This window comes from Piliocolobus tephrosceles, chromosome 2 (genome assembly GCF_002776525.5).
Source record: "Piliocolobus tephrosceles isolate RC106 chromosome 2, ASM277652v3, whole genome shotgun sequence".
NCBI lineage: Eukaryota > Metazoa > Chordata > Mammalia > Primates > Cercopithecidae > Piliocolobus > Piliocolobus tephrosceles.
Genome location: NC_045435.1, coordinates 171,655,049 through 171,667,285, shown reverse-complemented (window position 1 = coordinate 171,667,285; position 12,237 = coordinate 171,655,049). Strand labels below are relative to the sequence as shown.

The 12,237-nt window shown below is 35.8% G+C and overlaps 2 protein-coding genes across 8 annotated transcripts in view; one reads left to right on the top strand and one right to left on the bottom strand.

Moving 5' to 3' along the window:
• Positions 1–12,237, top strand: part of CP (ceruloplasmin) — a 62,036-nt gene that overhangs the window by 46,868 nt on the left and 2,931 nt on the right. The window contains exons 18-19 of one of the 2 annotated variants that reach the window (XM_023215395.2): positions 829–991; positions 3,528–4,761. In XM_023215395.2, the coding sequence (XP_023071163.1) occupies positions 829–991; positions 3,528–3,544 (180 nt within the window). In that variant the 3' untranslated portion in view covers positions 3,545–4,761. Of the gene's footprint in view, positions 1–828; positions 992–3,527; positions 4,762–11,530; positions 11,636–12,237 lie in introns of those variants that run through there. The other variant, XR_002732263.2, reaches the window with a different exon arrangement.
• HPS3 (HPS3 biogenesis of lysosomal organelles complex 2 subunit 1) overlaps positions 4,301–12,237 on the bottom strand; it is a 45,638-nt gene continuing 37,701 nt past the window's right edge. For 3 of the 6 annotated variants that reach the window (XM_023215401.2, XM_023215402.2, XM_023215403.2), the window contains 3 exons: positions 10,338–10,544; positions 9,603–9,693; positions 4,301–5,143 (listed from right to left, as the gene is read on the bottom strand). In XM_023215401.2, coding sequence (XP_023071169.1) covers positions 5,016–5,143; positions 9,603–9,693; positions 10,338–10,544 — 426 coding nt within the window. In that variant the 3' untranslated portion in view covers positions 4,301–5,015. Of the gene's footprint in view, positions 5,144–9,602; positions 9,698–10,337; positions 10,545–12,237 lie in introns of those variants that run through there. The other 3 variants (XR_002732264.1, XR_002732266.1, XR_002732265.1) reach the window with 3 other exon arrangements.

Genomic DNA, 12,237 nt, shown 5'->3' with positions numbered 1-12,237 from the left:
GATGGATAAGAGTAGAGACCACAAGACTTTATTATAACCCTTGCCCTGCCTGTTCTAAGTTCTGTATCTTAAATGGTTTGAGGTGAGCAAGATTAGTTAGGTGACAAGCAACTTGGTCTGTACATCTCAGTCTTACTTCTGCTCTTTCTCAGTACTGATTTCAGCAGAAGCCAGTGGCCCTCCTGGAAATGCTTTTTCCTTATGCTTTGGGCTAATTTAGAAAATGCAGCAGTTAACAAAAAGCATACTGCAGAAAGCCTGTTTTGTTCTCTGCATTTTGTTTTACATAGATATATTATATTTTTAGTGGGCTTTCAATTCTATCCTTGTAGAAATAGACTATTAGCACCCAACTATTGTTTCCAGTTGAGATTCCCTGAAGTGCCTCTGGTTTTTGTCTTTTTCATCAGCCTCCTTTTCTGCTTCCTTTATTATTTACCTTGACTTAAAGCTTCACAGACAAGCTAGGATAGATTCGGCAAAAGTGAGGCTAGGGCTGAAATGGAGCCACAGCTGAGTTCCTTTTGTGTAGCTTAAGTGCTATGACAAACAGGCAAACCAGAATCAAGGTATAGGAGGTTTGTGGGTAGTCCTGATTGATGAATTCATTCTCATCACATCTTCACACCCACTTGATGTGGATATCAAAGACTTAGTAGGAAGACAAAAACTACATTTTACCGTTTGTTTTAAACACAGAAACAAACTCAATTTTTTTAAAAACAGATTTATCCATTTTTTCAATATCCTTGAGCTGACCATTAACAAATGACATGAGTGAACTCTCATATACAATATTATACATTATTTGTCATTTTTCTAATTAAGCACAGGGGCGTTTATAGTTCTGATGTCTTTGACATTTTCCCTGGAACATACCAAACCCTAGAAATGTTTCCAAGAGCACCTGGAATCTGGTTACTCCACTGCCACGTGACTGACCACATTCATGCTGGAATGGAAACCACTTACACTGTTCTACAAAATGAAGGTGAATATCCAGGTAGTAATTCTCGAAGCCATATATAAAAGATATAATTAAAGGAACTACTTTCCTAAATACTTCCCCCAATATGAAGCATCAATATGAAGCATTTGTGAATCTGCTGCACTGATTTCTTCCTTCTCTAACTCCAAACAGGATTTTTTTCCTGCTAAATGGTGAGGGATACTGCTCATTTCCTGACAGCCAGAGCTTGTAACAGCACCAGTCATTTCTAAGTTAATACAAATGTGTAATTATACCTAAAGCTGATATAAGGGAAGAGTCATGTTATTTACCAAGAAACAAACCACTATTTACATACGACACATTTAAAATCTAATTTCTTTCTTAATAAAAAAACAATTTTTTTTCTAGATGGCACCTCCATGTAAAAGAAGCCCAAGACAATCCCAAATAATGTAACTTCAAATAGGCAGTGTCTTTCTGTGCTTCCAAGGGAAAGGAGGAACCTTACTGATTATTGTTTGTGAAAGATCCAGGGAAGAAACAAAATTTACATGCACTGCTCCCCAACCCCTGCAATAACCCTCCCCATGTGTAGGTACACACACACACTCACACACACACACACACACACACAACTTAAAATGAGAAAAATAAACAGGTTTTTTTTTGTAGGATTCCTGCACTGTGGCTGCAGGTTTTGGTCTTTCCTGGGTCTTTCAAGTTGAAGATTGTTGTAATTGGAAATGGTAAACCCAAAAGGAGGAAATTATGTAAAGAAAACCAATCTATGTCTTCCCTCCCTAAAATGGGGAAAAAAGGGAACATACAAATAAAGAAAATATAAATGTAAATATATTTCAAGATTTAAAAAGCTCTGAAGGGTTAACCTTTAGTGTAAATGAAAAGTTTTAATTTCTACTCCTGGGTCTTACACTAACAACTTATATCATGAAAAACTATTTACATTAATGCCCTTTTTATTAGAGCAGTCACTGATAACACTAGAATATCAAAGACTCTGACAAGCCACTAAATTTAATGCCAATAACTTGAACAAGGTGAAGAGAGCCAAATATGATGAGAAAGAAAACTTTAGTCTTTAAATAACACTAAATAACACTTTACATGTGGTTGCATGTAAACCACACAAAAGGATAGTCTTGCTCAGAAAAATAATGGTGAGTAAGTAACATGGAGGCATTTGGGGAATTCATGTGTGCAAATGCCTGGCATGCAGAGTATGGTACTACAGGGTAACCCTACACACACAGCCACAGAGAAGATTCCTCCTGTGTATGACAACCGTGAAAGAAGAGGGAGATTACTGCTTGGTTAAGAAAGTTGAGATAGTTTTTAAAGCTATAGGACAAATTACAGAACAAATAGCAAATATGAAGGAAAAATCAACACTGGATAAAGAATTAAAGAGAAATTTGACTTTTGCAAAGAGAAAAAGTATTGCATGAGACTGAAAGAAGCAGAGTGAATAAAAAAAGATAGTTTGAACTATCTTTGGCCCATAAAATCAGTAGCTAAGTTTATCAGTCTGAATCATCTTTAAATAAGTCCAATAAAGCTTTGAGCAAGTTTACATTAATTATGAGTCTTAGAAAAGTCTGATTAGCTTTAAATTTCTTACCGGCAGGGACTATGTATTCTGTATTTCTAGCTAAGTACCCAAATCCAATACAATAGTTTGCTTATTGAATATGTAACAACATATTAATTCAATGAAGATAAACTTTTAAAACTTTTTTTTGACATAATTTCAGATTCCCATATACCTTTCACCCAGATTCCCTAAATGTTAACGATTCGTGTAGCCACATTGGCTTTCTCATTCTTTTTCCTGTCTCCCTCTCATGCTCACCCTCTGTATGTATACATACAGACATGTATAGACACATACAACCATCTTTCCTAAAAACAAGAATATTCTTGTACATGACCACAATACAATGATCAAAATCAGAAAAGTAACAATGATTTAAAAACTAGAGATCTTCTTCCAACGTCACTAATAATCCTACTCATGTTCTTTATAGAAAAAGAAAATCCCGGATCATGTACTGCATTGTTGGCATGTCTTTTAAGTCTCCCTTACTCTGAATAGTTCCTTAATATAGGGCAGCAACTTTGTAGAATGTCCTTCAATTTGAGTTTATCTAATGTTTCCTCATGATTAGATTTAGGTTATGTACTTTTGGCAAGACTATCATGGCACGACGTTGTGTTTTTCTTAGTACACCATATCAGGAGGCACAAGATACTGATCGGTTCCATTACTCGTTAACTTCAAGCTTTGGTTAAGGTGGTGTCTGCCAGGTGTCTCCATTGTAAAGTTATTCATCTTCCCTCTACAATTAATAAAGATCTTGTAGGGAGGAAAGTAATCTTTCTTTAAATAAAGCAGCAATAGAATGAGAGATTTTTAAACATATAAAAAATAGAAAAATATAAATGAATCAGGAATAAAGTAACATTAAAAAATTAGAATACATTTAAAGAACCATCTACTAATTTTTTAACCATATTATTATTTTTAATAATGGTCTTAAAATTTCTTTTTCTATAGACACCAAGTCTGGCTGAATGAAATAAATTGGTGATAAGTGGAAAAAAGAGAAAAACCAATGATTCATAACAGTGTATGTGAAAGTGTAAAATAGAATGTTACTTTGGAATGACTATAAACATTAAAAAAAGACTGAAAAATACAACTTCGTGCATTTGTGGGGGAAAACTATTAATTTTTTGCAAATGGAAAGATCAACAGACTATATAATGATACATGACTGACACTTGTACATTAGTTAATAAAATGGATTCATATAGTCTAATCATATCACCACTATTAGGGTTGTATAAAACTGCATTTAAAAAAAGATCTATGACCAGATATTCTCCTGGGTGCTCCTCAAAGGAACACTATTAAGGTTCATTGGAACGTTTTCAATCATTGCCTTCCCATTGATCCTTCTAACATGCCATTGACATGACACCTAATATTCAGAGGGAATGGGCAAGGTATGAGGGAAAGAAATAAAAATAAAATAAATAAAATAGAATGACGCAAATCTGAGTTTTGTGAACCCTTGAAGAGATGGTCTAAAGGACGTTATCTGGAATGTCCAACTCTGAAAAGCAGAGTTGAGAAACAATTCTATATATCAAATCCTGGTAAGGATAAACATTGCCATTAGAAGAAAAGCTTCAAAATACACCTGTGGCAGATGTCACGTGAGTAGAATTTCTGCCCAGCCTTAACTGCATTCAGAGGATAGTATCAATGAACTAAACTTGAACTAAAAATTTTTTAAACAAGAAGTTATAAATAAAGACACATGGTTGTGAACACAATGATATATTTATTTACTTTCACATACACGCTAGCTAAAACAGCAAGAGTACACATCAACAAAAAATGGAAACAAGGCTTTGGCTGAAAAAAACATGCATTTGACAAATAATGTTAATAGCTAGACAAGAAGAAAGTTAGCTCTGTAAACTTCTTCATTTGATTCAGAGAAACAGAGCATGAGTTTTCTTAAAGTAACGAGAAAAGGAACAAAAAAAAATGAGGTTTGAAATTTTTTACCATGGCAAAGCATTAACATCGTTCTCAAAAACATAGAGAAATCTGGAAAAATCAAGAAGATAAAATTCTGGACCAGTTAGTGACATTCTTTCAAGCATACCTGCAAAATGTTTCCTTAAAGTGTTCTTGGGATGAAAATGATTGTCATGTCTCCAACAACAGTGAACTGATGTTGTTCCTTGGAATAAAAGTCAATCCCCACCTTAAAAAATATATGGCTTCTCCGAGGAATTCTTATTTCTTAAAGACTTTTTATATTCTAGACAATTAAACTGATCGAGGTCGTAAGTTAACAAATGAATAGTTACCACTACAGGGTAAGGTAAGCAGTCTGAAAACATCTGCATCATAAATGTGTGTGTGTGTGATATATATAAAGTCAAAAACTCCTCTACTTGTACTTTGGCATTCAATTTTTAGAAATTCAGTCTCAAATGCCATTATGGTATTTTTCAAATGATACCTTTAAGTCAATGATTTCTTTCGACTGCAATAGAGAAGATACGGCAAGAAAAATGCTGCAGTACCATCTTCTGGGAGAACATTCATGAAATCCTTCAGTTCTAGTTCCACAGCAACAATTGACAATGTTTCTGTTTGTAGAAAAGAATATGTGAATTAGAACTGAAACTCTGTCTTTCGTTCAATCTATTCTTTTTTTTTTTTTTTGAGACGGAGTCTCGCTCTGTTGCCCGGGCTGGAGTGCACTGGCCGGATCTCAGCTCACTGCAAGCTCCGCCTCCCGGGTTGACGCCATTCTCCTGCCTCAGCCTCCCGAGTAGCTGGGACTAAAGGCGCCCGCCACCTCGCCCGGCTAGTTTTTTGTATTTTTTAGTAGAGCCGGGGTTTCACCATGTTAGCCAGGATGGTCTGGATCTCCTGACCTCGTGATCCGCCCGTCTCGGCCTCCCAAAGTGCTGGGATTACAGGCTTGAGCCACCGCGCCCGGCCCATTCAATCTATTCTTACTTAACCAACCAATTAGAAGCCAGTTCAGGCTGGGCGCAGTGGCTCACGCCTGTAATCCCAGCACAGGGGGCTGAGGTGGGCGGATCATGAGGTCAGGAGTTCGAGACCAGCCTGGCCAACATGGTGAAACCCTGTCTCTACTAAAAATACAAAAAAATTACCCGGGCATGGACCTGTAATCCTAGCTACTGAGGAGGCTGAGGTAGGAGAACTGCTTGAACCCATGAGGCAGAAGTTGCAGTGAGCTGAGGTCGCGCCACTGCACTCCAGCCTGGGTGACAGAGCAAGACTACATCTCAGGGAGAAAAAAAAGAAGCTAGTTCAGATAACAAAATGTTATAACTTCAAAGAAAAAAATCAATCTCTTAAATCCATAGGCTTCTGTATGGTTGTAACTTATTTTTCCTTACTAGAATCCTTTGAAGTTTATTTTACATCAGCCACATGAAATTTGGATTTATTATTTCATTGCTGAATTACTCTATTATTTTGCAATCGATTTCTACTGTCCTCTAAAGAAAAGTACAATCATTTAAATACTTTTTTTTAAAGCTAAGTCTATACTGAAGCTAATTTATAAAGATTGTTTGATAGGATAACACCAATGTTTTCCCAAATTAGTTCCTATTGTAACATTTCATGTTGTTAATAAGCACAAATCTGTTTTCACGACCATTTACTTCTTTTTTCCCCAAACTGTGATAGTGTTCTAATGAATATATTTTTTTTTTTTTTTGAGACGGAGTCTCTCTCTGTCACCAGGCTAGAGTGCAGTGGCACGATCTCAGCTCACTGCAACCTCTGCCTCCTGGGTCCAAGAGATTCTCCTACCTCAGCCTCCCGAGTAGCTGGGACTAAAGGTGTGCACCACCACGCCCAGTTAATTTTTGTATTTTTAGTAGAGACGGGGTTTCACCATGTTGGATAGGATGGTCTCGATCTCTTGACCTCATGATCTGCCCACCTTGGCCTCCCAAAGTGCTGGGATTACAGGCATAAGTCACTGTGCCCAGCCCCAATGAACACTTTTAATATTAAGGAATGTAACATACATTAAAAAAAAATGCAACTTTATGATTCTCCTGCTTCTTAATAGATACATGCTGCCCTCTCCTGGAATAGAAGGGTGAAAGTTATGAACAATGTTCCCAATAAACATCCACTTGGTCTTACATCTTCTATCCACATGTCAGTGCCATTCCCTGTGTAATCGCTGCATGCCCATCACTTACTCTATTTGCAGAGTAAGTGAAACATAAGATCCATTCCAAAGTCATCCGTCCAATATGCAGCAAGCTAAATTTTTCTTTACACAAAAGAATGAACTGCCTTTGTTGCTAAAGAGTTAATGAATAAAGCAGCAATGGTTTATAGAAAAGACTCCTAGTTCTGGAATTCAGAGAGACTTGGGAAGAGATCCAGACTCTTCCACCTACTCACTGACTGGCTTGAAGAAAGTCACTTCATCTCCCAATCCTAGGTTCCTCATTTATAATGTAGTTGTACTGTTTGCTAGCTTCCACAGTTCCTGTGAAAATTCAGCTAAAATACAATGATGCAAATCTGACATAAAATCAGACCTTAATAAACAGCAACTACTAACTAGCTTGCAAAATATATGTGAAAAATATGAATTATTGATGTTTTCCTATCAAAGCAGTTTACTTACCTAAATGTGGAACCTGTAAGTAGTATCTCAGAAACAAAAAAATTAAGTTGGAGAGCTAGTGTGGAGTTGCTATAGAGTCAACAAAAATCTCACCTCTTCCCAATTCTCCTCTTCTCCCAAATAAGGAGGGGATAATACAGGTTATCACTCCAAGAACAAGGTCAATATCTTAAATTCATAGAGTACTTTAAAAATTAATAAAGTACTTTCATATATAACTTCTCTTTAATGCCTTCTAGAATCCTTTGAGGTTTTTATTTAATCCAAGCCCCATCCCAAAAAGGGTAAACTAATGGGTATTACCCCTGATTTAGAGTTGGGAAAATTGAGGTTCAGAGAAGGTTAAAATTACTTGCTCTACTCCACTCACCAGCTACCTAAATCTATAAGTTACATATAAATGATCTATCTAAATGTAAACCTGTACCCTTAAAATCCTCCAGCATGTCTAGAAACTATTTGTCAAAGGTTGAAGATAGTTATTTCTGGATGGTGGATTTTAAATTATTTTTAAATTTAATGTTTGTAATTTACTACAGTACCAGAATTTTAAAAAATAAGCATGGTTCATTACAAAAACAGTACTGAATATTTCCTTAAAACAAACAACCAATCCACTAACCCCTGTTTTAATGGTTCTACATTAGTGTGGTAGCTGTCAACCAGGAAAATTTTGTCCCACAGGGGACATCTGGCAACATCTGGAGACATTTTTGCTTGTCATAACTGGGGCAGTAGTATTGACATCTAATGAGTAGAGACCAGGGATACTGTTTAATATCCTAAAATGCACAGGGGAAACCCCTATGCACATGGACAATGATCTCGTCCAAAATGTCAACAGTGCCAAGGTTGAGAAATGCTGTATTACAGAGATAAGAAATTCAAACTCCTAAGCATGTAAGTCCCTGAGCTCCATCTCCAACCTCACCCTCTTGCAATTTTCCTAACATTTAACTTTTGATTCAGTCCTGAACTTCTCATTTAGTCTCATGACACTAGAAAACTGGCTTGCGCTAGCACACTTCTAAGTAGCACGCCTAGAACTCAGTTCCAATTCTCCAGATCCCAATACAGGGCTATTCTCAGTGTATAGGTGTTAAGAAAACGCCCTTCTGTGAAATAAACATAAAGTTCTTTCGCTGTCTCTGTTTCTAATCAATGAACAGTTACAGAATGCTTCCTATGGGAGAGGCATATTGTTGGTGAGGAAAGTGTAACCATGAAAAATGAATAAAACACTATGCCAGCTCTTGAGGTATTACAGTCTAATAAAGGTAAATCACACATGGCACTTAGTCTCATTAGCAATACACACACTCACACGTATGCACACAAATGTATTCTGAAGACAGAGAAAAATGTAACATTTGGAGGAATGATTATGGGTGAGTTGGGGTGGAGTGTGTGGATGTGGATCAGAAAAGGATGAAGAGTCTTCTGATTAAGATAATGATGATGCTGAGATGTAAAGATGCGGGATGTCTGTACTGGAAAGTGCTCCACCAACACAAACAGTCAGTGATAAATTATGTAAAGGGTATGCAAGTAGGGCAAAGCAATCAGACACCTGACACTTCCATCTTCTGAAAACCTAAAGCAATCAGGGAGATGGGTAGGACTGAGAATAAAGTCACCCCTTTCCCTTCCCAATCACAAGCATACAGTTTTAATTAAAGGGGGATCTTCAGAAAAATAATCTCCAATGGCCACTAGGCCTTACATTTTAAAAATCATTGCCTCGGCCTTACATTTTAAAAATCAACTGTCTTGGCTAGAAAACACAATTTCAACACTGTCAATTTCTAATATTTTATGTGCTCTGCAGTCAATATACCCATACCCTTTGTCATCAGGAAAGCAATTCACTAATTATATTAATGCACAGCAGTACAGAAACGGATTACATATCTATCAAGATTAATGATTACGAATTATGAAAATTCCAATAACTACTATGCTGTAAAATACTGTACAATCTAGATACTCAACTTTTAAATCCTTGAGGTTGTTATTCATGAATACTTGCTTATAATTATGTTTAACAGTAATGATCTTAACTTCCTACATGAAATAAATTAAGTACTCTGATCATTGATAAAATGTGTAATTGCCTTAATGACTACTCACATTTTAAAACATCGATGCTGTCATTTTCTATGACTGTGATAATTTGTTAAGTGTTTGAAAAGATTAAGTTAAAAGAACATAGTTCTGTGACTAGGGGATAAATGAATATCAAATGTCAAGGGGAGGGTATGTGAATGCTGAAAACAAGCTCCCCAGACGGTTCTGAAAGGCCCTCAGTCTCACTTGAGAATCACATGAAAATACTTGAGAAAGAAGGCTTCACCGGATTTAAAACTGAGACTCTTAAGTTTATAATCAAGAAAAAAAAAAAAAAATCATTTTACCTTTTAATGATGACAGGTAGAGCTGATATTTCTCTCCACCACATTTTATTCTCCGACAAAGTTCAGGTAGCAGTTTTTTCCACCACAGAGTCTATCTTAGGGAAAAATGAATAAATTTTAGTTTGATGTATTCTATTCTCAGATTTCAAACAAGAATAAGAAGATTGTGCAAGAAAGCACAGAGCAAAAATACATCATTTTGTCTAAGGCAGCTAACTTTGTTATAACAGAAGTTATATCAGCGGCCAGTCTTCTGCCTTAACTATAACATAAAAGTCAGGTTTATAACTTGAAAACCCAGTAATACATATGTTGTACATATGTACATGGCTATTTTCAAGAAGTAACAGACATATCCCATTATCATCTCTTATGTGGCAAGAAGGAAGGAATGAAGAAAAAAAAGAACCAAGGTCCAAAATTATTCTAATTTCTAAACTAAAAATCATATGGCAGAGAAAATATTTCCCATCACACACTGTTCCCAAATCTTCAGGTAATCAACTACTTCATCTTCAAACAAAAGATTTTTAATGATGATAATATACCATCTCCATATATTTAACAGCATTTAATAGTACTCCAAACACATAACATTATTAAACATATATCTGGACCCACACAGCCCTGAGGTTGGATTAGCATAAATTGTCCCCATTTTGCAGGAAAGGAAATGAGGTTATCAAATCTGATTATCACTGATCAAGCCTAAAAACATAATCTGAAAAAGCATACCCGGTTCTCTTCTTTCAATTCATGATTAGCATATGGAATGACTGCCTCTGGGCATCTCTCTAACAGTATGTCTATGCACTGTTCATACTCTTTCAAGCGTGTACGACACAGAACATGGACACTGAGGCCGGCAATAGTGTCTTCTGAAAGCGGCTCCAAGAACGGAATAATGGAAGCTATGTCAAATGAAGGACCACATATAAGAGACTATGAACAGAAAAGTGAAATGTTATGAAATGAGGCACCTCAAAAACTAAAACACAACATACAGCATTTAGTTTCTTAAGACTAAACACTCACTTGCTGAAAGTAAAATAGAAAGAATGCCATATTAGAGTACATGCATGTGGTCCTTATTTAATAAATCTAAGTAAAGTATAATCTTGAAACTACCTCTAGTATAAAGATCTGTTTAATAGAAAGCAATCATTGTTAAACAACATTATTTTATTTGCTTTGTGTGGACTGCAAATTAAAACCAATGGACATTCTTTAGGACTCTATCCTAAGGGAATAATCAACATTGTGGTTAAAGATCTATGTCCAATGACGTTCACCGCAAGAGTATTCACAATATTGAAAATTTTTAAGTAATCTATATGTTTAACAACGAAGGATAAGTAAACACATATGGTACACTCAGATAATGGAACATTACACAGCCATCAAAACTATGTTTTCAAAGGCTAGTTAATAAAAAAATGCTTATGATAAAATGAATAAAAAAATTCAAAATGAAATTATATTCTGAACATGATCAGTTTTATAAAATCTACATAAGTAAATGCACATACAGAAATACTGTCGGAAGAGCATGGCAATTTGAAACAGCACACAGGATGGGACAACAAAGCCTACTCTTTGTTTCTTTACATCCCTTCCTGCATTTTCCAAATTTTCTATAATAAGCACGTGCTACATACATATGCAAAAATACAATTTAACACTTAATAAGACTAAAGCGATTGTTTAGAACTAGTCATTGTTATCAATACCACTTTGTCACAAGATGAATAACAGCAGGCAGTATTATCTCGGAATTTACAACTTCACCAACATTTACTTTAAGCAATTAAACTATATACACTACTTTTGATTCTACCACAAAAATAATCTCCACTTTCCCTTTCTCCAGGATAAAGATGAGATGGTCATATCCTAATTTTCTTGTCCCTGCCTCCTTTTTGCTACAGCATCTTCTGAGGCTCACAGGAGAATATGGAATGTGATCTATCCAATCACAGTCAGTGTGATTATTTTATTCCAAATATCTACCAAGGAATGACCAGGAGAATAAGGTTGGTCCCTTTTCTTCCTGCAAGTTTAATAAATTATTCATGTGAATAATTTCCTGACAATCAGATGGCAGAGATGAAATAAGGTTGATAATCTCTCACTCAAAGGGTCTCCCAACATGGAAGAAAAGAGATTATCTCTCTATTTAACTCTTGACTAATCCAGATAATGGGGAAGGGAGTGGGGGCAGTAGGAAGGAGCAAGGCATGTGTACCGAATTATGACTAAAATAAAACTAGTCATAACTTCAACTACCCATGAACTTTTCCTTAGTTTTATCGATGTAATCAGGAAGTTTGAAAATAAGGCCAGGTGCAGTGGCTCACACCTGTAATCCTAGAACTTTGGGAAGCCAAGATGGGAGGATCACTTGAGCCCAGGAGTTCGAGGTTACAGTGAGCCATGATTGCCAATGCACTCTAATTTGGGCAAAAGAGTGAGACTCTGTATCTTCAAAACAAAAAAAAAAAAATTATAAAAGTTTAGGCAGATTATGTTTCTCCTTCAATAGCAAAGATTTTGCTATTTAATAGCAAAGATTTTCCACCTTTAATAGCAAAGATTTTCCTTTTAAAATATTTTGAAACAAATTTTAAAAGATCAC